Source organism: Palaemon carinicauda, chromosome 31, assembly GCF_036898095.1.
Source record: "Palaemon carinicauda isolate YSFRI2023 chromosome 31, ASM3689809v2, whole genome shotgun sequence".
NCBI lineage: Eukaryota > Metazoa > Arthropoda > Malacostraca > Decapoda > Palaemonidae > Palaemon > Palaemon carinicauda.
Window position 1 is genome coordinate 25468225 of NC_090755.1, and position 26548 is coordinate 25494772.

The window sequence follows — 26548 nt, forward strand, 5'->3', positions numbered from 1 at the left end:
TCCTAACTTGGAAACCGAAGTTAATCAACGTTGAGCCCTTTATATCGTAATTAGCTTTTAAAGAGCTAAGGATTTAAAACTTTTTAAATGTAATATTTTATGAAAGAATTTCTTTGATAGTCTTCGTACTGTTTTCAAAGATGAACTAACGTTTAGTTTATTTATGCTACGCAGTTGTTGACGTTCAGGACGTTCAACATGCGCTCTATCGTTACGATAGAGAGAGAGTGTATCACGGTTTCACTTTGCAGTAAGAGTAAATCGATTCTGACGTTTTGTTCATTCTTTCTTAGCTTAAATGTTTTAAATTCTATTTTAAAGGAACTTTTTATTTGAAAAACCTTTCAGTTTTTTCCTTTAGTCAAATAACATGTTTTTTTGACGAAATATAATTGGGCTCTTCTCTTAGGTGCGAAATCAAGAGAGAAAGAGAGAGAGAGATAGAGACGGAGGGAGAGAGAGGAGAGAAAACGTTCCGTTCAAGCGGGTAACGTTGTTCTCGTGTTACTCTCGTCCCTAGTCGCTGTACGGGGAGGAAGGATAAAACGTTTTAGTTTTTTATTCTCGTCCCCAGGCTATGTGCGGTGAGAGATTGAAAACGTAGTTATATGAACTAGTGTTTAGTCTCTTTCCCAGCCACTGATTTTTTTTTTTTTTTATCTTTAAATATGTTTTCTGTTTTTTGCTGGTATTAATGAGCTTGCATTATACGACTGATTTCGCAATTACTACCTTTTAATGAAGGGTAGAATTGCGTGTTTCAGGTAGAAATCAGTAAAAATTTCAGTGAAATAAGTGCAAAACAGAAAATCGAAGTGATAAAGTGATATGCGCAAAGTGTTACAGTGTTGCGTCCGAGGGTTCGTCTGTTCGTGCCTGTCGTTCACCTAGTCCGGGACCTCTTACATGCTCCCAAGCCCAGGGGAGAAGTAATGTCAAACGACTTATGGGTTCGAGAGGCCTTGACCAACGAACAGACGTTTTCCCTCTATGGTATCGGGTGTATCTTACCAAGATCTCCCCTACCATAAGACGAGAGAGACGTTGTTTCTCCTCGTCATCCGAAGGCTTTTCGCATAAGAAACCTGTCACAAGGTTTCGAAGCCCTTAAGCGAAAGTCAGTCCTTTCAGGACAGGTCCAGCGTCCTGGTTACAACCATTAGGACAGCTCTGACCCTATGCAGTCATCGGATAACTGCTCGCCGCCTAACAAAAGCGTAACACAAACTCCGAGAGTCTTTTTTTGTAGGCAAAGTGTTGCGGTCACAGACGTTACCCTCGTCTCTTACCACAACCATTTCCGTTGATCCTTAATGGGTTGTATGGCAAGACATGCAGTATATGCTTGCCTCCCTTATGGAAGACTATTCTGCCGATTAGTCCGTTGAGTCTAGCCGTTTATCTCATCGATATCCTGGCTTTCAGCCAACCTAACGTTCCTTTGTGCTTACTGTTGACGTTGGCGTAGCTTAGTCACGTCAGTCAGGTTGTTTAGAACCACACTCGATGCGGTCTCGTGTGGTTTTTCAGCCGCATTTGGACGTTAGGCCACTTGCTGAGGCTCCTGTTGACGTTCAAGACGTTCACTAACAATTGGAGTTGACTTGTTTTGACGCTGTGCGTCAACCTCCGCATTCTAGAGTTGTTTTGACTGCTCAGTCTAGGCAGTCAAAGCAGTCTCGAGTGGACGCTGTGCGTCCTCACGCACCTGTTGTGGTTGACAGTTCAGTTGTTGACAGTTCACAGACTGTCAAGCAGTTACATGAAGTTGCGTTCTGGTCCGCTACTAATGCACCAGTGAGTGTGGACTCTGCTTGTAAAGCATTGCCACCACGGTAGGTCTCTCCCTTGCTTGAGACTCAGCTTTTATCGGACAAGGTTCCTGTAGATGAGGAAGTTGCTGTTCCCCCTCCTACTGATATTCCCTTGAGGACTCTGTCAGATGGAGAGGAGCCTAAAGCTGCTTAGCCTCCTATGGACTTTAATTAAATCATGATGATTTTTTTAAGGATCTTTGTCCGGATCTTTTTGTAACTGCTGCTCCTCGTTCGCCTAAACGTCAGAGCTTATACTAGGCCTAGCTACTTCGAAGCCGTTGTTTTTAAGCTAGTGCTCTCTCGCTCTCCTAGAGAGCTTTACGTTGGCTAGGCGACTGGTTTTTCACCAGGAGGAGTTTGGGGGATACAGCCTTTGCTTTCCCTTCTTTTAAACTGGTTTATAGAGCGAGAGTCTGATATGACACGAGAGAAGTTCTCGGCTTGGGAGTTCATGCCTCTGCCCAGATAGACTTCTCAATTCTCGTAGACTCTCCCTGGCGCCTGGCCAGGAGACGCTCCAAGTTGTTTACAGGTCAACTTCACAGCTGTTTTCGAGCCTTTGAAGTTTTGCTGTACAATTATGTCACGCATAACAAGGCTTTCAGGGATGGTAAACGGTACCGCCTCAGTCGCTAACCCCGTCTGTTGCCACACCTGCTCCCGTAGACCCTAAATGGGCTTTGCTGCAAGACATGCAGTCCAAGCTTGCGTCCTTGATAGAGGACTTTAATGCGGAGAAGGTTGCTACCGAACCTTCTGGCCAACAACCTTCCAACCGGTCGGTTATGCGCCCTGTTGACGCTGAGGTAACCTACTCGCGTCTGCCAGTTGAGGTGGTTCCTCCACCGATGCGACCCAGTGTGGGTTGCCAGCCGCACGTTGACGTTAAGCGACGCTCGGAGGTGGTTGTTGACGTTCAGGACGTTCAACAACCAGCAGAGGTGACTTGTTTTGACGCAGTGCGTCAACCTCAGCAACCCGGTAGGGTGTTGACTGCACAACCCAGACGGTCTAGACAGTCTCGGGTTGACGCTGTGCTTCCTCGCGCACCCATGGTTGTTGACAGTTCACAGATTGTGCAGCAGTTCCATGATATTGCGTCCGGCTCCGTCACGCATCCACCAGTGCGACCGGACCCAGCGAGCCAGACGTTGCCCACTCCGTTGCCGTTTCCTCATCAGTTTTCGGATGAGGAACCCTCTGATGAGGACGTTGCTGAACAACAAGACGATCAGCCCCCAGAATAGATCAAGCCCTGCTATCCATCCAGAAGATGCTGAAGAAGGAACGCTGCTCAGTCAGGCTGTGGATGAGTCTGGTAGGGACGCTGTCATCCGTGGAACAATTTGTGTCACTAGGAAGACTACACCTCCGTCCTCTTCAATACCATCTAGCTTTTCACTGGAAAAAGGACAAGACGCTAGAAGCGGTCTCGATCCCGGTTTCCGAAAAGATAAAGTCTTGTCTGACTTGGTGGAAGGACAATATCAACCTAAGAGAGGGTCTTCCCCTGGCTGTTCAGACTCCCAACCACGTTCTCTTCTCGGACGCATCGGACGTGGGCTGGGGCGCGACACTAGACGGTCGGGAATGCTCAGGACTGTGGAACTCGAGTCAGAGGAGCATGCATATCAACTGCAAGGAGCTGTTGGCAGTACATCTGGCCTTGAAAAGCTTCAAGTCTCTCCTTCGAGGCAAAGTGGTGGAAGTTAACTCGGACATCACCACGGCCTTGGCGTACATCTCCAAACAAGGAGGTACCCACTCACTGACGTTGTACGAGATCACAAGGGACCTGCTCATCTGGTCAAAAGGTCAAGACATCTCCCTAGTAACGAGGTTCATCCAAGGCGACTTGAACGTCATAGCAGATTGTCTCAGTCGGAAAGGGCAAGTAATTCCAACCGAATGGACCCTCCACAAGGATGTGTGCAAGAGACTTTGGGCCACTTGGGGTAAAACCATCCATAGATCTCTTTGCAACCTCGCTGACCAAGAGGCTTTCAATCTATTGCTCTCCAGTCCCGGACCCAGCAGCAATACATATAGATGCTTTCCTCCTAGATTGGTCACATCTGGATCTCTACGCATTCCCACCGTTCAAAATTGTCAACAAGGTACTGCAGAAGTTCGCCTCTCACGAAGGGACAAGGTTGACGTTAGTTGCTTCCCTCTGGCCCGCGAGAGAATGGTTCACCGAGATACTTCGATGGTTAGAAGACGTTCCCAGTAGTCTTCCTCTAAGGGTAGACCTTCTACGTCAGCCACACGTAAAGAAGGTACTCCAAAGCCTCCACGCTCTTCGTCTGACTGCCTTCAGACTATCGAAAGACTCTCGAGAGCTAGGGGCTTTTCGAAGGAAGCAGCCAGTGCGATTGCTAGAGCAAGGAGAGCTTCTTCCATTAGAGTCTACCAATCGAAGTGGGAAGTCTTCCGAGACTGGTGCAAGTCAGTTTCTGTATCCTCGACCAGTACCTCTGTAGCTCAAATAGCTGTTTTTCTCTTATACCTGAGAAAAGGACGATCCCTTTCAGCTCCCACTATCAAGGGCTACAGAAGCATGTTGGCATCGGTCTTCCGGCATAGAGGCTTAGATCTTTCCAAACATAAAGATCTGCAAGACCTCCTTAAGTCTTTTGAGACCACCAAGGAGCGTCGTTTGGCTACCCCTGGATGGAATTTAGACGTGGTACTAAGATTCTTCATATCAGACAGGTTGGAGCCGTTACAATCAGCCTCCCTGAAAGATCTCACTCTTAAGACTCTTTTCCTGGTATGCTTAGCCTCGGCTAAAAGAGTCAGTGAGATTTATGCCTTCAGCAAGAACATAGGATTTTCGTCAGAAAAAGCCACTTGTTCGCTACAACTTGGTTTTCTAGCCAAAAACGAGCTGCCTTCTCGGCCTTGGCCTAAATCTTTCGATATCCCCAGCTTATCGGAGATCGTAGGCAATGAACTAGAAAGAGTCTTATGCCCTGTTAGAGCTCTTAAGTTCTATTTAAAGCGTACTAAACCTTTACAAGGCCAATCTGAAGCTTTATGGTGTTCAGTTAAGAAACCATCCTTGCCTTTGTCAAAGAATGCTTGGTCAGACTTTATCAGATTGTTAATACGAGAAGCTCATTCACATCTGAGTGAGGAAGACCGAACTTTGCTCAAGGTGAAGATGCACGAAGTTAGAGCTGTAACAACTTCCGTGGCCTTTAAGCAAAATATATCTCTGCAAAGTATAATGGACGCAACCTATTGGAGAAGCAAGTCAGTGTTCGCGTCATTTTACTTGAAAGATGTCCAGTCTCTTTACAAGAACTGCTACACACTGGGACCATTCGTAGCAGCGAGTGCAGTAGTGGGTGAGGGCTCAACCACTACAATTGCCTAATTCCATAACCTTTTTAATCTTTCTCTTGAAATGTTTTTATTGTTGTTTTTGGGTTGTCCGGAAGGCTAAGAAGCCTTTCGCATCCTGGTTGATTTGGCGGGTGGTCAAAGTCATTTCTTGAGAAGCGCCTAGATTAGGGGTTTTGATGAGGTCCTGTTGTATGGGTTGCAACCCTTGATACTTCAGATCCTAGGGGTCGATCAGCATCCTAAGAGGATCGCGAGGCTCCGTAAGGAAGACGTACTTAAAAAGGCAGAGTAATTGTTCAAGTCGACTTCCTTACCAGGTACCTATTTATTTTGTTTTTGTTATTTTGATAACTTCTAAAATGAAATAAAAATTCTTAGCTCATAATAATGTAAACATATTTTGCTGGTCTCTACCCATCCCCCTGGGTGTGAATCAGCTATTATAATCACCGGCTAAGTTAAATATTGAAAAATGTTATTTTTCAATATTAAACTTACCCGATAATCATGTAGCTGTCAACTCCGTTGCCCGACAGAATTCTACGGGAGGGATACGCCAGCTATCACTATACTAGAAGGGGGTGTACTCACCAGCGCCACCTGTGGCCAGGTACTACAGTACTTCTTGTTGACACCTCCTCAATTTTTCCTCTGTCGTGCTTCCGGCAAGACGTTCTGGGATACGCTTATGATCTTGGAGTATTTTCACGCTTTTGGTGAAGTATTTCTCTCAGATTTCGGCTGTCGCTTTACTGGAAAACTTCTATATTAGCTTAGATTAGCTTAGATAGCTATTATTTAGTTCTGATTAATGGTTAACGATCTTTTTGCTTGATTTGGATCCCCACTTGGCTAACTCTTTGATTCAAGATGTCTGACATTTCACAAGCCCCACCCCTAGACGATGTAGGTCTTGTAATAGGCGTATTCCGAAGGCCTCGGTAGATCCTCACACCGCGTGTTCTGACTGTAGGGAAAGACCCTGTCAGTTGGAAGATCGATGTGAGGAATGCGCCGGACTTTCGGAACTTGATTTTGTCCGATTTCTTAAATATTCAACCAAGTTAGAGAGAGAGAGAGTTAGGAGGAGTTCTTCTCGCTCTTCACTTTTTTCCTCACCTCATGAATCCCCTACCTTTTTCCTCCCCCTGTAGTGGCTACCCCCGAACCTACTATTTGCCCTCAACCTGATATGTCTGTTGTTTTGCGTGCCATTCAGGCTTTAGGTGACAAAGTGGAATCGGTGGTTAGTGATCATAAGTCTCTTATGGCCGAAGTCAAGGAACTTAAGGTCAAGAGTGCAGTGGGTGGTAATAGTGCCAGTGCTGTGACAAGTGCTAGTGTCAGTGCAGTGCAAGTGCTAGTGTCAGTGTCAGTGTCAGTGTGGTGCGTGAGGGTACTTTCTGTGCGTGCCAGTCGTCCTCCCAGTCCGGGACCTCTTGCAAGCTCCCAAAGCCCAGGGGAGAAGCAATGTCGAAGGGCAAAAGGGTTCGGCAGGCCTTGATCGGCGCACAGAAGTATCCTCGGTGGTTGCGGGCGTGTCTTCCAGAGACCGTCACTCCCACCCGCAGACGATTGAGCCCGTCTTTTACTCGTCTGCTGAAGAATTGTCAGGGAGGAAACGTTGGACTCAGGTCTCAAGACCTCTCAAACGCAAAGTCCAGACCTCAAGAGCTCTACAACCTGGCTGCAGTCATTGGATCAGCTCTGACTCGCCGCAGTCATCAGTTGAATGCACTCCTCCTAAGAGAGTAAGGTGCTGCCGCAACAGATCTCTTCTGTTAAGGCTTTGCCTCAGCAGACCTTAGTGTCTGCCGACCCCAAGTTTGACTCTACTGCAGTCCATGCAGTCACAACTTGCGGTCTTGATGCGTGAGTGTCAGGCTGAGAAGGTTACACCTCCTCCTGCGATCGCTCCGCCTAACCGCAGTCCTGTCTGCCAGGCGTACGATGTTGAGGCTCCTCAGGATACCTTACCACGTACTGAGTTGCCAGTTTCCAGTGGTGTGCAGCTACCTCCGCCTTCCTTAAGGCAACCTCAGCAATGGGAACAGGAAGCTTATACCTTACTTCCTCCGCTTCCACTTGCGGTTCCACCAGTGAGGCAACACTCTCTTGAGGTACAACAACCTCTCCCATCCATGAGGCAGACACCTCAACTCTCGCTGCAGCGACCTCAACCCTCCTCAAGGCGAGAGCCTCAACACCTTAGCCTTGCGCCTCAGGAACCTCAACTCGCGAGACAAGTACTGCGTTCTGCGCAGCCAACTACCTCAACTCTCGCAGCTCACACCTCAGGAACCTCAACTCGTTCCTCAGGAACCTGCTACTGCGCATCCCGCTAACCTTACAGCAAGCGCAACTCTTGAGTCAAGACACTCATGCCAGGAGTCAGCCTCCTCAACCCATGCGCCTACCTTCTGCTACTCCTTTTGACCAGCCTTTGCAGCCTGAACCTCAGGTTTTGCCTCAGCAACAGAGACTTGAGGATGAAACCACAAGCGTTTTTGCTCCCGCTCGTGCAGATTCTGCTGTTCAGCATACCTTACCTCTCACTTCGCTACACTCTGGTGATGAGGTTTCTGATGATGAGGCTGCACACCTGGATCCCTCATCAGACGTGGAAGAATCCAAGTCTTCTCCTCCTCCTATTGACTTTCGTAAGGTCCTGGCTCTTTTCAGAGAGGTATACCCAGACCATTTTGTCTCTGCTACCCCCCGATCTCCGCCATCTGAGTTTTCGCTGGGCATGCAGCCAGCCAAGTCAACTTATACTAAGCTCGTCTTTGCAAGGTCCTCTAAGAGAGCTTTAAGAATTTTAGGGGAGTGGTTGCAGTCTAAGCAGCAACTAGGAAAGACTTCCTTTATGTTCCCACCGACTAAGCTCACTTCTAAAGCGGGCGTTTGGTATGCCACAGGAGAGGAACCAGGCTTGGGAGTACCTGCCTCTGCCCAGGCTGACTTCTCAAGTTTGGTAGACTCTCCTCGTAACAGCAATGAGGCGCTCTAAGGTTTGCTGGACCTTCTCCGATCATGATCACTTCCTAAAGGGTGTATTTCGAGCCTTTGAGATGTTCAATTTCCTAGACTGGTGCCTGGGGGCCCTTAGCGAGAAGACCTCCCCTGCGGACAAGGACTCAGCCATGCTCTTAATGTCCTGCATGGATAAAGCTATTAGGGATGGATCTGGCGAGCTTGCTTCAATGTTGTGTCAGGAGTGCTTAAGAAAAGGGAGCAGCTTTGTACCTTCCTTTCTTCCAGCATCACACCTTGTCAAAGGTCTCAACTCCTTTTCGCTCCGCTCTCTAAGTTCCTGTTTCCCGAAGAGCTTGTTAAGGACCTGTCTGCGGCCCTGATTCAAAAGGACACCCATGATCTTGTGGCCTCTTCAGCTCGTAAGACTAAGGTTGCTCCCTCAGTCCCCAGGACTTATCGCACCCCAGTGGCTGATACTCCTGCTACGAGGTTTATTCCGCCCTTTCGTGGTAGAGCCCCCAGCCGAGGAAGCTCCCGTCCAGACTCTTCCAGGAGCAAGTCTAGGAAAGGTTCCAAGGCTTCTAAAGGCAAAAACTGACTCTCCTCCTCTCCAGACAGCAGTAGGAGCCAGACTCAAGATCTTCTGGCAAGCCTGGGAAAAGAGAGGTGCAGACGCCCAGTCTGTCAGTTGGCTGAGGGAGGGTTACAGGATACCATTCTGCCGCAAATCCCCTCTGACCACATCTCCCATCAACCTCTCTCCCAACTACAAGGAAAAGGACAAGAGGCTAGCGTTGCACCAGGAGGTGTCGCTCCTGTTACAGAAGAAGGCAGTGGTTATAGTCCGGGACCATCAATCCCCGGGCTTCTACAACCGTCTCTTTCTGGTGGCCAAGAAGACAGGAGGTTGGAGACCGGTGCTGGACGTCAGCGCGCTCAATGCTTATGTCACCAAGCAGACGTTCACTATGGAGACGACGAAGTCGGTCCTAGCAGCGGTCAGGCAGGAGGACTGGATGGTCTCGTTGGATCTGAAAGATGCTTACTTTCACGTTCCTATTCATCCAGACTCCCAACCTTTCCTGAGATTCGTTTTTGGAAAGGTTGTCTACCAATTCCAAGCCCTGTGTTTTGGCCTAAGCACAGCTCCTATGGTGTTTACGCATCTGATGAGGAATATAGCAAAATTCCTCCACTTATCGGACAGCAGAGCCTCCCTTTATTTAGACGACTGGCTGTTGAGAGCCTCCACGAGTCGTCGCTGTCTGGAGAGTCTCAACTGGACTTTGGACTTGATCAAAGAACTGGGTCTGTTAGTCAATTTAGAAAAGTCCCAGCTCATTCCCTCCCAATCCATTGTGTACCTGGGAATGGAGATTCGGAGTCAGGATTTTCGGGCTTTTCCATCGGCCCCAAGGATAAGCCAAGCCCTAGATTGCATCCTGAGCATGCTGAAGAGGAGCAGTTGCTCGGTGAGACAGTGGATGAGTCTCACAGGGACCCTTTCATCGTTGGCCCTGTTCGTCGAGCTAGGGAGACTCCACCTCCGCCCTCTCCAATTCCATCTAGCAGCTCATTGGGACAAGGGTTTGACACTCGAAGCAGTCTCTATCCCGGTCACCAAAGAGATGAAGACCACTCTCTTGTGGTGGAAGACCAATCTCCTTCTCAGGGAGGGCCTATCGTTGGCGATTCAGACCCCCAATCTTCATCTCTTCTCGGATGCATCGGACTCGGGCTGGGGCGCGACCTTGAACGGACAGGAGTGCTCGGGAACGTGGAACGAGGAACAGGAAACGCTCCACATCAACTGCAAGGAGCTACTAGCAGTTCATTTAGCCCTATTGAACTTCAAGTCCCTCCTGCTAGGCAAGGTGGTGGAGGTGAACTCCGACAACACCACAGCCTTGGCTTACATCTCCAAGCAAGGAGGGACCCATTCGAGGAGCCTATACGAGATAGCAAGGGACCTCCTCATTTGGTCAAGAAGTCTAAACCTCACCCTAGTTACGAGGTTCATTCAGGGCAACATGAACGTCTCAGCAGATCGCCTAAGCAGAAGGGATCAGGTCATCCCCACGGAATGGACCCTCCACAAGAGCGTGTGCAACAGACTTTGGACCTTGTGGGGTCAGCCGACAATAGATCTTTTTGCCACCTCCATGACCAAGAGACTTCCTTTGTACTGTTCCCCAGTTCCAGACCCAGCAGCAGTTCATGTGGATGCTTTTCTGCTGAACTGGTCCCATCTCGACCTTTACGCATTCCCACCGTTCAAGATCATAAACAAAGTCCTTCAGAAGTTCATCTCGCACGAAGGGACACGGCTGACGCTGGTTGCTCCCCTTTGGCCTGCAAGAGAATGGTTCACAGAGGTACTACAATGGCTGGTCGACGTCCCCAGGACTCTCCCTCTAAGAGTGGACCTTCTACGTCAACCTCACGTAGACAGGTTGCACCCAAACCTCCACGCTCTTCGGCTGACTGCCTTCAGACTGTCGAAAGATTCGCTAGAGCTAGAGGCTTTTCGAAGGAGGCAGCCAGTGCGATTGCCAGAGCAAGGAGGGTATCCACTCGTAGAGTCTACCAATCCAAGTGGGAAGTCTTCCGGAGCTGGTGTAGAGCCAATGCAGTTTCCTCTACCAATACCTCTGTAACCCAAATAGCTGACTTCCTATTACATCTAAGGAATGAGAGATCCCTTTCAGCTCCTACGATTAAAGGGTACAGGAGTATGTTGGACCTTTCTTCCAACAAGGACCTTCAAGACATCCTTAAGTCTTTTGAGACTTCTAAAGAACGTCGTCTACCCACTCCAGGCTGGAATCTAGACGTAGTCTTAAGGTTCCTTATGTCACCTAGGTTCGAACCTCTCCAGTCAGCTTCCTTCAAGGACCTTACCCTCAAGACTCTTTTTCTCGTCTGCCTTGCAACAGCCAAAAGAGTCAGTGAGGTTCATGCCTTCAGCAAGAACATTGGGTTCACATCCGAATCTGCAACATGTTCTTTACAGCTCGGATTCTTAGCTAAGAATGAACTTCCTTCACGTCCTTGGCCTAGATCGTTTGAAATTCCTAGCCTCTCCAACATGGTAGGTAACGAGCTAGAAAGAGTTCTTTGCCCTGTCAGAGCTCTGAAATATTATCTTAATAGGTCAAAACCTATTCGAGGACAGTCAGAAGCCTTATGGTGTGCAATCAAGAAACCTTCGAGGCCCATGTCCAAAAATGGGGTTTCGTATTATATAAGGCTTCTGATTAGAGAAGCCCATTCTCATTTGAAGGAGGAAGACCTTGCTTTGCTGAAGGTAAGGACCCACGAAGTGAGAGCCGTAGCTACTTCGATGGCCTTTAATAAAAACCGTTCTCTGCAGAGCATAATGGATGCAACTTATTGGAGGAGCAAGTCAGTGTTTGCATCATTTTATCTTAAAGATGTCCAGTCTCTTTACGAGAACTGCTACACCCTGGGACCATTCGTAGCAGCGAGTGCAGTAGTAGGTGAGGGCTCAGCCACTACATTCCCTTAATCCCATAACCTTTTTTAACCTTTCTCTTGAATGCTTTTATTGTTGTTTTTATGGTTGTTACGGTAGGCTAAGAAGCCTTCCGCATCCTTTTGATTTGGCGGGTGGTCAATTCATTCTTGAGAAGCGCCTGGGTTAGAGGTTGTGTAGAGGTCCTTTAGTAGGGGTTGCAGCCCTATATACTTTAGCACCTTAGAGTTGATTCAGCCTCCTAAGAGGAACGCTGCGCTCAGTAAGGAAGACGAACTTAAAAAAAGGCAGAGTAACGGTTCAAGTCGACTTCCTTACCAGGTACTTATTATTTCATTGTTATTTTGAGATAACTGATTATATGAAATACGGGATACTTAGCTATCCTTTAATCTTGTACACTGGTTTTCACCCACCCCCCTGGGTGTGAATCAGCTACATGATTATCGGGTAAGTTTAATATTGAAAAATGTTATTTTTATTAGTAAAATAAATTTTTGAATATACTTACCCGATAATCATGATTTAATTGACCCTCCCTTCCTCCCCATAGAGAACCAGTGGACCGAGGAAAAATTGAGGAGGTGTCAACAAGAAGTACTGTAGTACCTGGCCACAGGTGGCGCTGGTGAGTACACCCCCTTCTAGTATAGTGATAGCTGGCGTATCCCTCCCGTAGAATTCTGTCGGGCAACGGAGTTGACAGCTACATGATTATCGGGTAAGTATATTCAAAAATTTATTTTACTAATAAAAATAACATTTTTATAATAAAATAAATTTTTGAATATACTTACCCGGTGATTATAAATGAAAGGACCCTCCCTTCCTCCCCAATAGAGACGCAGTGGGACGAGGAGAAAATTGAGTTCTTTGTTTACATTGAGTACTGGGTATCTGGACGACAGATGGCGCTGTTGGGCACACCCGCAACCTGTGTAGCGATCGCTGGCGAATTTTACCTTAGAGTTTTCTGTCGAGCAACAGAGTTGCAGCTATTATAATCACCGGGTAAGTATATTCAAAAATTTATTTTATTATATCACCCAATGAGTATCCATTATAGCGGAGCATAACTCAAGGCGGAGCCAAACATAACTCAGGGCGGAGCTAAGGGTGTCGGTATAAAACGACCCCAATTAATGACTCATACACTAACGTACCTAATAATAGTGTTAGCTATATTAACAGTAACCACATCAATAAATCGTTTATAATATTAAACGTACTATCATCAATTCTGATACTGAGAAGAGGCCTGAATAACCCGTGATCGTATAAAAACGGAGAACGGGAAATTCACCTCTCTTACTCAAAGAAAACGAGAGAAAGGATAACTCATACCTGTAGAACAGGAAACGAGCACTCTATGCTTTCGCTCTCAAGGTTACATATTAAAAATTAACATCACACAATAAATAAGAAAATTAATAAAATTGATTGCTTTTCTTAGTAATAGTAATAACGAAGAATAACGACAACGTAACAAAAAAACAAGGATATAGTCTAAAACGAACCCTCCAGGAGGGTACAAATTAACAGACTAAATCGCTAAGCTTTAAATCGTTACTATGCTTTAAAACGCTATCTTAAATCGCTATTCTTCGTAGGTCCAAATTGGACTTGTAAGCAAATAAATACCATAGTAAAAATTAATAATAATTAATGATAACATAAAAGGCCATAAAACGTAAGTGATATAACCTATCTGACAGAGTACCAGATGGGCAAAATTAACTAGAAAATTTACCGAAGCGAACATACCCAAAATGGCTGCCGATACAAACTATGGTACTTAACATTGGTAAGGGTGAAGTAACAACGTCAGTCATGTTGAAATAACGAGAAATTCTTCGAAAAAACACTGTGCCCAAAAAAACTATGCTTGCTTAAAGTCCAATTAAAGAAGGATGTCCTAGAGGGCGCGCGTGGTAGGTGTCGTTGGGGAGTTCAACCATGTTATCTAGGGCCTGTCACGGCCCTCCCCATTGATGAAGGGATTATCTAAATGGAAGACAACCTGTGAATAGTGGTTTACACACGCCTTTGTTTAATACACGACACCTACAAGGTGTTCGCGCGAGGGTTGTAACCTCTGCATTCCATGCTTTTATCTTTCTCTAGTATATTTGGAAGATTTATATTAGGAAAGGTATAAGGAAGGACCTTTCTCACCGGGCGTCACAGGCCTCTTCCCAGAAATAGATTTTTCCTTCGTCAAAATCCCTTTTTGGCGATAGTTGAAACTAGCCGTTAAAGCTTTTGCGTGGTGTAACTACCCTTCGCTGGTTAGTGGAGGTGGGTAGCGGGGTAGACCAACCACCCCACTCACACCTGCTCTAGCAAACAATTCCCACTTTTTATTTTGGCCCATTGGAGTACAGACGTTGTCTCACTCCCCAGTTAATACCCTATACTGGCCTAAAAGGTAAAAATTTCCTTCATAGCTTTTTCTTTTCCGGTATCTCTGCTCGTGGGAATCATTAACCATGCAAGCGTCCATGTGACTCCAGGACAACTTTATGCTCCGGGGGCCTCCTTTGCTTCCTCTAGCGAAGCAGCGCCGGCCACTACCGTAGGTGAATTGCTTTCTGATGAGGATGTGCATTTGCTGTGGCCTACCTTGGGGCTCATGGGTTCCCTATGCAAAGAAAGGCTTGGAGAAGTCTTGCAGTTGGGTGTGCAATGGGAGCAGACATCCTCCCTAGGGGTTGAATCCCATATTCCCCCTTGAGTCTCATGCGCATCACTTCATCTTGACCTCAGCACCTGCTTGCCCCGACGTTCGCTCTGCTTCGGCGGGCGTGAGCAGTTAGTGACAAGTACTCCTCGGAGTGATTTGTCGGCTGATCCCTCCAAGATGAACTCTTAGACTAGCTTCGGCTACGTTCCAAGGGCAGTTCATGATACAGATCATCTGTCTGGGTTTGCTCAGACAGGTGGTAAGCAGATTAAGCTGCCTGGAGGCCTGCCTGTAGGGGTTAAGCATCCTTCCCTTCCGAGGGAGAGTTATCCTCCACCAGGTGTTGGGCAGCCTTCCCTTCCAAAGAGAGCTTCCTATCACCAGCCTCTGTTCAGCATTCTTTTCGTCTCTGGGGAGATTTTCTGACAAGGGCAAAAGGGGTTGATCGTCCTCCCTGCCCGCGGAGAGACAGCCTTCTCCTTAGTGTCCCCCCCCTCCCCCTGTGGTTTTCACTGAAGGGGATTGGATTCGTTCATGCCCCGCTCCAGTCCATCAGATCATAGCCTTTTGAAGTTGGATGACAAGGGAGGTTGGCGGTTGCTTGTGATTCCTCCTCCTCGCTGTTTTGTCCTACTGCTCTTGTGTACAACATAGTGTTCGTCACTATACAAGGCCAAACGCTCAGAAGCTTAGGGCTTCAATTTCTACCTCTTGCGAGGTGGAATCTGTTTCACTGCCTGTGTGCAAGCACTCAACAGTTAGCTTTCCTTCCTCTCCCTTGTGAGATAGGAAGGAAACCCGTCTTTCCCCCTCCGGCGAGTTTTTCCACCTTAACTCGCAAGCACAAAATGCATTGTCTATAGCTCAGGCGAGCTTTACTTTACTAGTGTGCTCTATGTGCTACGTGTAGGTAGACAGACAACCACAGGTAGACTACACCTTACCTGTGCGTGCTGAGAAATGTGTGCGCACAAGCACAGCTTATCAGCTCTTGGCCCGCCAACGCTCACCTCACCTTCGGCCTACCTTGTGAGAGGACCAGCATGTTCACTTACAAGGTCAGGTAGCTTTACATGCGCGACCGATCGTAAGGTTAGACATGCGGACGGCACCCGCTTCCCTAGGGAAGAGCGTAATTTGACATCTTCTTGTGGCCTCTCATTCCTTGGCATGCATCTAAGCTAAGGAAACAGTCTTTTGGGACTCAACCGGGAACAGTACCATTCTCGAGAGATGCACCCTGGTTCCTGGACCTTGTCCAGGCAGTGAATTAGACGGTCTTTGGACTGACCGATCTTCCTTCGACAGTTCCATCCCCGGGCAATCCGACCATTCCTTTGGCCAGACAGTACTACATGAGATCCTTCTCTCTGGTTACAGTTCATTTTCCCTTTGCCTACACACACACACACACACACACACACACACACACACTGAATAGTCTAGCCTATTCTTTACATATCCTTCTGTCCTCATACACTTTACAACACTGAGATCACCAAACAATTCTTCACCCAAGGGGTTACTGCACTGTAATTGTTCAGTGGCCACTTTCCGCTTGGTAGGGGTAGAAGAGACTCTTTAGCTATGGTAAGCAGCTCTTCTAAGAGAAGGACAATCCAAAATCAAACCATTTGTTCTCTAGCCTTGGGTAGTGCCATATCCTCTGTACCCTGGTCTTCCATTGTCTTGGTTAGAGTTCTCCTGCTGGAGGGTACATTCGGGCACTCTATTCTATCTTATTTCTCTTCCTCTTGTTTTGTTAATGTTTTTATAGTTTATATAGGAGATATTTTTTTTAATGTTGATATTCTTCTTAAAATATATTACTTTTCCTTGTATCCTTTACACCATTCCTCCTCGTGCTCCCCCCAGGCCTCCTTTTCTTCAGGTGTCCGCAAGATATCAGAGGCATCGGAATATCAAGGCATCCATCGGCCAGGAACCAATATGGGAGAGGTGGGGGGTGATTCCCATCATCCCGCTGAAGAGGAAACGGAATGAAAGGGCAAACACTCCCCCGCCTGGGGACACTGTTCATCCACATACTAGCAGGGGACCGAGATCTCTCATACACAGACAGCTGTAGGCTGTCGCCTATAGAGCTGAACCGGCCTGAGCCTTCTGCTCTAGTGGCAGTCTCTCCTCCTTCCGCTCCATCCGAAGGTGCAGAGAGAAAGGAAAGTTCTTCCCTTCTTGAGGATTTTAACATCCATCCAAGAGGAAGGAAGGATGCTAAGGCCATCCCTAAGAATTGATACTCTATGTGTGAGCATCAATTTTAAAGGGAGGGTAAGTCGACCTCAGCGTCTGTTTCCGTAAAACCTGAACACAGCATCCTTCCTCCAAGAGCTCAAGAAGGAATTCTGGTGATGACATCAACCCTCACAAGGGTGCTCTGGGTGCTATATCAGAGGAGAAGGAACCCTTTGACAATGGTTCAGAACACTGACGGGGTGCTGCTGGTGTCCGCCAGCCCCAAGATCTCTCGCCTAGAGCAGAAAAATGCAGACCATCTCTTTCTGCAGGTCTTCTGCCTAAGGAAGGTCAACTCACTAGGGGAACCAGATCAAGCTTCAGTGGAGGGCAAGGACGCAGTCTTGGACCTCTTCTATGACACACCAAGACCCACCAAGACTAGGGATAGTCTTACCTTGGACAAGGAGGGTTAAGGCATCAAAGAAAAGGGCTTACGCCCAGGTGGCGGGAGCATCACAGTCCTTACGGTCGGTGAACTCCTCTCAGATTACATCCTCCTCCATACGTACAGCTGAGGAAGTATTATGAGATAGTGGTGGATGTTGCATCTCCTCTACCTTTGGATCCTGCAATTCTGGTCCTGACTTGGAACTCTTCTCTGGCCAAACTGGCAACCTTGTCAGTGCACTGACGCTGCCAACATGGAACGGGTTGTAAATTGCTCTCTGCAATCCATTTCATGGCTTCACTACTGGTTAGGAACAGCAGGCTACCTCATTAAGAACGAGGACCTTTCTATTCACAGAAGAGGGAGGTTATGTCAACCTCCTTCTTCTCAGCATCTAGATCTCTGGAGTTCCTAACACAGAACATCGGGAACCAGTGGGTCAATTGGGTTTTGAGGCATGGGATGCTATGGTCTCAAAATTTCAGCGGCCGATACCAAAGAGAGAGCCGATGAGGTTCCACTACTCCTTAATGGATGCTCCCTTCCTCTTTAATATGAAGGACATTGAGGCAGTGGCAGACAGGTGGAGGAAGGTGAGCTAGGTCTCCTTCCTCCATAGGGCTATGACCTCACGCCCTTACTCTTCTCTGACGAAGACCCAGGGGTCGAAGAAGAGTTCGCAGCCGAAGAAGCAGGTAGCACAACTTCAAGGTCCCAAATAGCCCTTTCGACCTAAGGGTTTGGAGGGGGGTAAGGAAGGGAAGAGAGGTAAATGTAGATGTTCCTCCTTAGGAAGGCATTCTCCTGACCAGTCCACTGGTAGGGGGATGCCTGAAGAGCAGCTGGCAAAGGTGGATGCTCCACTTGGCCAAACCTTGGTCAGTCTCCGTGTTCAAAGACAACACATCCTCCCGTTCACACTCTCACCCTCCTCTGATCCTCCATGTGACGATGTGAGATTCCTTCGTGAGGGGATCCACGAAGCAACAGGCCCTTCAGTCCAAAGTCCAGACCATGTTAGAGAAGGACACTCTCCAAGAGGTTCTGGAAGAGTATCCAGGCTTCTACAGTTGGTTGAATCTTGTAGAAAAGTTATCTGGAGGCTGGAGACCAGTCTTCGATGTCTCAGCCTTGAACAATTTTGTTCAACAAACTCCATTCAAGATGGAGACAGCTCAGATGGTCAGACCTCAGGACTTCATGATATAGTTAGACCACAAGGATGCCTATTTCCAGATCCCCATTCATCCTTCCTCAAAGAAGCACCTGAGATGCACATGAAGTGGAGAGATATACCAGTTCAAGGTGCTGTGCTTCGGCCTGTCCACTGCACCTCAGGTGTTCACTTGGAATTTCACCTTAGTGTCCACCTGGGGTCACAAGAACAGCATTCGTTGTTATATAGATGACTGGCTAGTTCTAGCAGACTAGAGGAAGACCCTTCTCCACCGAAACAGGCTTCTAACTTTTTGCCAGTACAGTATCTGGGGATCGTGGTAATTTAGGCCTACAAGAAGTCGTAAATGCAACCTTCTCAAGAGATGGTATATCTAGGGATGAGAATCATGACCAAACTGGGCAAAGTTTTTCTGTCCGAAGAATGAGTAGAGAGAATGAAAAGGGTAGATCGCCCTTTTCTCTCACAGGACAATTTACCAGCAGAGCTTTGGCAAAGGCTGCTGAGACATCTAACCTCTCTGGAGAATTTTGTTCCCAATGGCCGTCTGTACATTCTCTCACTACAGTGGCAACTGAAGACCTTTTGGTCTCAGCACCTCGACCCACTAAACACCTTGGTGCTGGTAGGTCCATACTAGAAGAGAGACCAGAGTTGGTGGGTGTCAGACATCAATCTGCTCAGGGGAGTAGACCTTCTCTCTCATCCCCGGAATTGTTGCTCTTCACAGATGAATCAAAAGAGGGGTGGGGAGCTCACCTATTGCACTTCACGGCATCCAGGCTTTGGTCCGAATCCGAGCGACAATGCCACATAAACCTCCTGGAAATGAGGAATGAGGGCAGCTTTTCTCTCCCTCAAGCACTGGATATCCTGAGATGAATGGAAAACTACTCGATAACCCTATCGGCCCATTTCGTCCCAGGTAAGAAGAATTTGCTGGTGGACAATATTAGCAGGAGGACTTGGATAGTAGGCTCCGATGGTCCTTGAAACAACAGATAGCCAACAAAGTTTTGACTTTTGGGGGTTCATAAAAAATCAGCCTGTTTGTGATGTCTCTAAACTGGAAGCTTACGGTGCACTGTTCTTCAGTACCGGATCCCCAGGGAGTTTGGTAAGATGTCTTTCAACATCCGTGGGACAGAATAGATGTCTACGCATTTCCCCCCTTCTGCTTAGTAAGGAGGATTCTAATCAAGGTCAGAGCATTGCCAGATCTCTCGATGACCCTGGTAGCTCCTCTGCGGTAACATGGGGAATGGTCCCAAGACCTTTTTCATCTGCTCACAGAGGCACAGAGAGAGCTCCCACCACTTTCCGAACTACTTAGAAAACCACACATAGAAATCTTCTACCAAGGGATTCCATTGCTGCATCTTCATGCCTGGAGGCTATCCAGCAACTCCTCAAAAAGAAAGGCTTTTCAAGAGCAGTTGCAAAGAGAATGACCGGATACTTCAGCGAATCGTGTCACACTATATCAGGCAAAGTGGTCCATCTTTTGTGGTTGGTGTCGTGGATGGGGTATCTCTCCTCTCAGTTTTTGTTGTACCTCAGGGAGGAAAAACTTTGTAAGGTGTCAGCGGTGAAAGGCTATCGCTTGGCCTACAGCCTCATTTTTACGTTGAATATAGTTAACATTGTCTCTCCTCAAACGTTGTTTGTTGGAACAGGGCTAAATGTTTTTATTAATGTACAGTACTTGTCAAATTGAGTTTCATTATGGAGTTAGCGAACTTCATGGTCTCTCATATGATATTGCCAATTCAAGGGGATGGGGAGAGGTAAGCTTTAGCTTCGTCCCTAAGTTTGTTGCCAAGACTCAGAATCCGGGGGTTTTGGATCATATATGCGACTCCTTCCGGATAATGAGTCTCCGTTCTCTAACCGACGACCCTGATCATCTGTTACTATGCCCAGTAAGATCTTTAAGGCACTACCTCAAGAGAAGAACAGCAGCTCGGCCCAGAGTGCCCTCACTCTTCTTCAGTATAGGCAGAAATAAGAGGAGGATCACGAAAAATCCCCTTTTTGCTTGGATTTGCAGGGTCATAGACTATGTTCTAATTCCCAATCCTACTCCAACATTTCAACCCAGAGCTCATGATGATATCGGGCATAGCTGCGTCCCTGGCCTTTGAAAGAAGCTACTAAGCGATGCAGGTGTTGCAAGCGGGCATGTGGAAACGTCAGACATCTTTCACTGCCCACTACCTACAAGACGTGACCCACAGGAACCTCGACACACTTTCTACCGGACCTGTGGTGGCTGCACAACAGCTGTTATAGTACCTCAAGCTCCTTATTGGACAAGTAGTAGATGGTTGAGGACATTGGTTACCCGGTTTTAGTCTGAATGAATGAAATGTATTGTCTGGCTCTTTTCCTTTCTTCATCTTCCCCTCTTTTGGGGAAATCAGCATCCTGGGTCCTCTGCACAAGCTGACCTCAAACCTCTGCTGGTAAAACATTGCTCCCTTGTGTAACCTAGTATTGTTCCAATACTGTTGCGTCCCCATACCCTGGCGGGGTGGTATTGGGAATGTCTTGGTCAACTCGGTTAATTTCTACAAGACACGGAATAACTTATTCCCTGACTGTCACATTGCTAGTAACTCAACACACAGCTTGTGTAGGCCGCAGACCATGCTCAGCAGTTTTAGCGAGGTGTTATGGTCGCCTTATTTGTGTACTAACCTGCACAATACAGAGAACCCCGGGTAAGGCCAAAAGCCATATTGGCAGGGATATCCGCCCTCCTATTGGGTGAGTCACGCCTATAGATAGCATTGGTTTGTATTCCAGTTACGGAAAATATTACAAATTTGGAAGTAATTTGTATTTTTCTAACAATACAAACTTTTAGCTATTGATATATACTTGCCTGCCAACTCTGTCCCCCATCAAATTTATACCTCTAAGCAAAGTGAAGCACAGTCACAGGTGTGTGGGAGAGAGGGGTTGCTAGGTACCCTCCCTACCTCCCGCTAACTAGCGAGATGGGTAGTTAACCCTCGCTAAATTCTAATGACTTGTCCTTTCAGCTTCACCGAAAGCAATACCCCTATAAATAGCAAAAGGTTTGTATTGTTATAAAAAATAAAAATTACTTCCAAATTTGTTATATTCAATGCAATGAGAAATGGCTGATAAGGAAGGCACCTGGTTTGAAACAAATTCAATCACTGATGCCACACCCTCACAAATTACTGGCTCGCTCTCCAGTTCCACCCCCTTACTCTCTTGTTGCTTTTTCTCACAATAAGTACCTTAGCTTGGCTATGAAGGAGGCCATATGGGAATGGTCCATCCTGACAGGATGTGTGCATGTCAATCACAGTGTATAGCAGCAATGTCTGGCATATGAATGTGGAAAGGCCTCAGCTCATATGCCATGTTTAGAATGTTGGAAAACCTTTATACAGAAAATACGCCTTGAATTTTATCTTATACAGAAAATACGCCTTGAATTTTATCTCAATAATGATGGTGTGAAACAAAAGTTAGAATAATTTTGTATACAATTTCTGAAATACACCCAATTTATGTAGAAACAGAGTGAGACAAATATAGAAACAAAGTAGTAAGGAGGTGGAGAAAGAAGGTAAGCCAATAATCTTTGGAGCGATGGCATAAGTAAAGGAATATGTTTAGAATATGTACCCTCTTGCATTGGTGTTTTCTTGCTGTATTGAGTACTGTACAGGAAAAACACAGATTTGGTTAAAAACTTGTGATATTTATGTTACTGTATACAATATAGATAACTTTATAATTTTACTGTTATGATCACTATTTTCTCTTATCATTATCACCAGGTAAGACTGTTGGTTTCACACTCAAGAGCCATACTTGCGGTGAGTTGACTTCTCATAATGTTGGGGAAACTGTTACTCTCCGAGGATTCTTACAGTATCAACGTATGGGAAAATTTGCAGTTCTCCGGGATTCTGCTGGACTAACACAGATACTTTTGAGGGATGAGGTTAGTTTATCCTACTTGAGTTTGCTAAATAATAGAGGTTGGAAGTTTGTGTTGCCATTACAAGTTTGTTACTTTTTCATAAGGAGATTGGTGTTACCTTTATAACTTTGCTACTTATTTGAGTGATGGTTGGAGTGGCCATCTTAGTTTTCTATTTACTTTTGAGAAGGTTAATGAGACCTTTATTAGCTTAATACTTATATGAAAGAATGTTACCCTATTATTATTATTATCATTTGCCAAGCTACAACCTTAGTTGGAAAAGCATGATGCTATAAGCCCAACAGCCCTAACAGGGAAAATAGCTTTTGAGGAAAGGAAATAAACTAAAAGAGAATTTTAAGAACAATAACAATATTAAAGTAAATCTTTCATATAACTATAAAAACTTTCAAATAACAAGAGGAAGAGATAGAAGATGAAATAGTGTGCCTGAGTGTACCCTCAAGCAAGAGAACTCTAATCCAAGACAGTGGAAGACCATGGTACAGAGGCCATGGCACTACCCAAGACTAGAGAAAAAAGGTTTGATTTTGGAGTGTCCTCCTAGAAGGGCTGCTTACCATAGCTAAAGAGTCTCCTCAACCCTTACCAAGAGAAAAGTAGCCACTGAACAACTAGGGTGCAATAGTTAACCCCTTGAACAAAGAAGAATTGTTTGGTAATTTCAGTGCTGTCAGATGTATGAGGACAGAGGAGAAGGTGGAAAGAATGAATAGGCCAGACTATTCTGTGTATGAGGTCAATAGGAAAATGAACCGTAACCAGTGAGAGGGATTCAGTGTAATACTGTCTGGCCAGTCAAAGGAGTCAATAACTCTTTAGCGGGAGTATCCTCTATTTGTTGAATACTAATTTGAAAGATGGTTAGTTTGGCCTTATTAGGCCTTTATTAATATGCTTTTTATTTGCTAGAAGGTTATGAAGACCATTATTATCTGGCTTCTTATCTTAGAGGGTAGTTTGTGTTGGCCTACTGGAAAGTTTAGTTACTGCTTAGTTTAGAGAGTTTAGTGTTGTCATTATATAAGTTTGCTGTCTATTTGAAGGAGTATGTTGATTTTTTTCAATAGAAGTTGTCTGTCTATATAATATACCTGTTATTTTCCAAATTGTTATTTGTTTTTCCACATAATGCAAACTATTGGCTGTCAATAGGAGTATGGCTTGAATGAAACTGGAAACGGCTGTTAAACTTTAACAAGGTAAACAATGGTTGACTTCCAAATGCGAGGTAGACTGCACCCACTTAACAGGTAGAGCAAACTTCACTTTGACTTTGGCTGCAACTCTGTTTACTTGTACATTACTATGTCCGTAGTTTAACAGACACTTATTTTTATTTTCTCTTTCAAGAGTGTTTGTGATCTTGTTCTTCAGATAGCTACTCCAAGTGCAGCATGTGATAGCTACTCCAAGGGCAGACATGCTGCTTTTCTCAGGTAAAGCTGGTCGCCATTTTGGCCGGTATATGCGGAAGCCAGAAGTAGATCCTCATGAACTCTATTCTTTTTGCGGGGGCATATCTGTTCGGAGGCATCCCCTTGTGAGGAGTGCAGGGTGTGGCCTCCCTTGCAGTGTTTGGAGTTTGTGAAGAAAAGAAGTGGAGGGGCTTGTATTTAGTGTTGGAACAAATGACAAAAAAATTGAAGAAATTTGTATTTTTCCTAATGATACAAACCTGTAGCTATTTATACAAATTGTCCTGCCATCATCCGTCCCCCAATAAGTCCTCCCTGCAATAAAAATTGATGAGACAACACAAGTGTGTGTGACCGGGGTAGCGGGGTACTCCTACTCCTCTCCCTTGCTAACTAGCGGTAGGGTAGTTTACACCTCGATAAAAATCTTATGGCTAGTCTTCCAGCTTTGCCGAAAGTATAATCCCTATGAATAGCTACAGTTGTTCCGTAACTGGAATACAAACCAACACTATTTATAGGGGTATTACTTTCGGGGAAGCTAAAAGGACGAGCCGTTAAAATTTAGTGAGGGTTAACTACCCATCCTGCTAGTTAGGGGGGATATCTTGCAACTCCTGTCACTCACATGCTTGTAATTGAGCGCACTTTGCTTTTGGCTCGGATGGAGAGTGGTTGTCACCGCTCTTCCTCCTCACCTGTTTGGACGACTGCCATTAATCTTGACTTTTTAACTTTTTAACCTACATATATGAAAGTATACTTAATGTTTTTATATATATGTTGTAGGTTTTCTTTTCAGTGTTGTGCTGTGTGTGTGACAGCGTAGTACGGCAGGTTCTCAAGGACGGAAAACCTTCCCTTCCAACCTTTCTTCCTTGGTCATCGGTCTTCTCATTGGGGATGGCCTTCCGTGCAACAGGCTGCCGCTGCTGGTGAATCATCATCATTGGGACACTCCTCTGTTTGGCTGTCATCGCCGCCTTCCCCTCTACATGTTCTTAGAAGAATCTGTTGGGGGAAGGGAGTGCTGCCTCTCACTTGTGGGCAGCCGGCAGTATACTCCGCTGGGGTAACACCTTTCCCGTTCGCGAGTTAGGTTGTGCTTCCGAATGGTCTCCTTCATTAAGTAAAATTACAACTTTTGTAATTTAACTTTTAGCTTCGTCTCTGTGGGGTCCCCCTTCTTCCCGCTGGAGGGTTGTGGTTCTCTTGAGTAGTTATTTTTCTTAGCTGAATTAATTAATTATAATTCTTGTTTGTTCCGTAACTGGAATACAAACCACGCTATTCAATAGGGGTATTACTTTCGGCGTAGCTGAAATGACGAGCCATTAATTTTTAACGAGGGTTTACTACCCACACCTATAGGTAGCGGGGGTAAGGGAGGGTAGCTTGCTAACCCCCCCCCCTCACACTCCTGTGCTTGAGCTCTTTGCTCTCGGCTCGGATGGTGGTCGGACGTGTCCACTCTCATCCTCGTCGTCATAGGTAGGCATTATCGCTTTTTTCTTTCTTTTTCTAGTTACTGTGTATGTGAAGTTGGCCCCTACAACCATGGACATCTGCCCTGGTTTTCCCGACCGCCCCTGTGGAACGTTCATGTCGACGGTCGAGACTGATCCTCACACCCTTTGTCTTTCTAGTAGGGGCCAACGGTGTGATAGTGCCAACAAGTGTAGTGAGTGTAGGGAGTGGTCTGCCTCCCAGTGGGAGAGGTTTTCACGACGACGGAAGAAGAAGTCCAAACGGGATATTTCTCCTTCGAAGGTTGCTTCGAAGGGAGAAAAACCCTAGGCCTCTTCCTCCGTTGCCCAAACGTCCTCCGAAGCTCCCACTCGGTCAGTCTCTTTCGAGAGACCGTCGAGTGGTAGTGTAGACCAATTTATTTCTAACAACCTCGGGTCTCGAGAGATGACGTTGCTTCTGGAGAGGGAGGTCTCAACCTTCCGGACTCACCAGTGGTAGCTTATACACCCCCCCCTGGAACCCCCCCAAGCGGCGGCGCGAGCCCTAAACCACGCCCCCTTGGGCGGAGTTACCAGGGACGAGCGGGTTGACTCGGCAATGGAAGTCACATTTCTGAAGTTGACTTCGGCACAGAACGTTCTCCTCTTTTTCCCTCCCGCTGCTCCCAACATTTGCTGATTTTCATTATTCTGCACTCAGCAACCAGAGTAATATCTCAGCCCACGGCTTAATTATGTCTAGGCAAATTCTTACCTCCGCGGAGGTGCATCGGCTTAGCGAAGACTCCAGCGGAGAGGAGAACGTAATCAGTAACGAAAAACGCACACAATCGACTGCAGATAGTGATATGCCTTCTAATTCTGATATCGTAAATATGTTACTACAACAGAATCAAACTCTTATGCAAATCATCCAGAAAAGGTAAGGTTTTAAATTCTGTTTACAACGAAAACGTCATATGGAAAGCAGCTGATTTAGACTAATGACGTCACAAATGCAAATGGCGGCCCCCATACGTAAGCTTGTTATGATTTGAATGCTTAGAGCAGGCACTTCCGAACATAGCGTAAGTAGCTTAAGCAAAGCATGTGCATGATTACTACACGATTAATCGGTATAAACAAACTAAATACTCCAATTTTTATATATTACAAAATTATAATTAAGCACACAAAACAAATTGCTTGCCTGACACATTAAAAGCACGCGCTTAATAGGCAGTAGGCTGGACCACAGGTAAGTTCGAGCTTACATTTCTCGCTTTAAACCTATCGACACTAGCCTAGGCCCTGGGGGGCTATCTGATAAGGGTTACATATGAGGCAGGTCTAGTTTATTAATAATAACAGATTTAAACTTATCATTCACTTAAATATGGCACTGAATTAACCTAAGAGGGCTATTTGAGTCGTGAACCCCATTGCCTGACTTCAGCCTTCTAGGTCCGCTGCTGTCCATATTTACTATACCTGTTGAACAAAATTTCAATTATTCTATGGTAAATAAATCACTGATATTAAAC

At 46.1% G+C, this 26548-nt stretch overlaps 1 protein-coding gene across 2 annotated transcripts in view; it reads left to right on the forward strand.

Moving 5' to 3' along the window:
- The window catches only part of LOC137624359 (aspartate--tRNA ligase, mitochondrial-like), a 195491-nt gene that overhangs the window by 8425 nt on the left and 160518 nt on the right, over nt 1–26548 (forward strand). For both annotated transcript variants that reach the window (XM_068355060.1, XM_068355061.1), the window contains exon 2: nt 21969–22135. In XM_068355060.1, coding sequence (XP_068211161.1) covers nt 21969–22135 — 167 coding nt within the window. The remainder of the gene's footprint in view (nt 1–21968; nt 22136–26548) is intronic.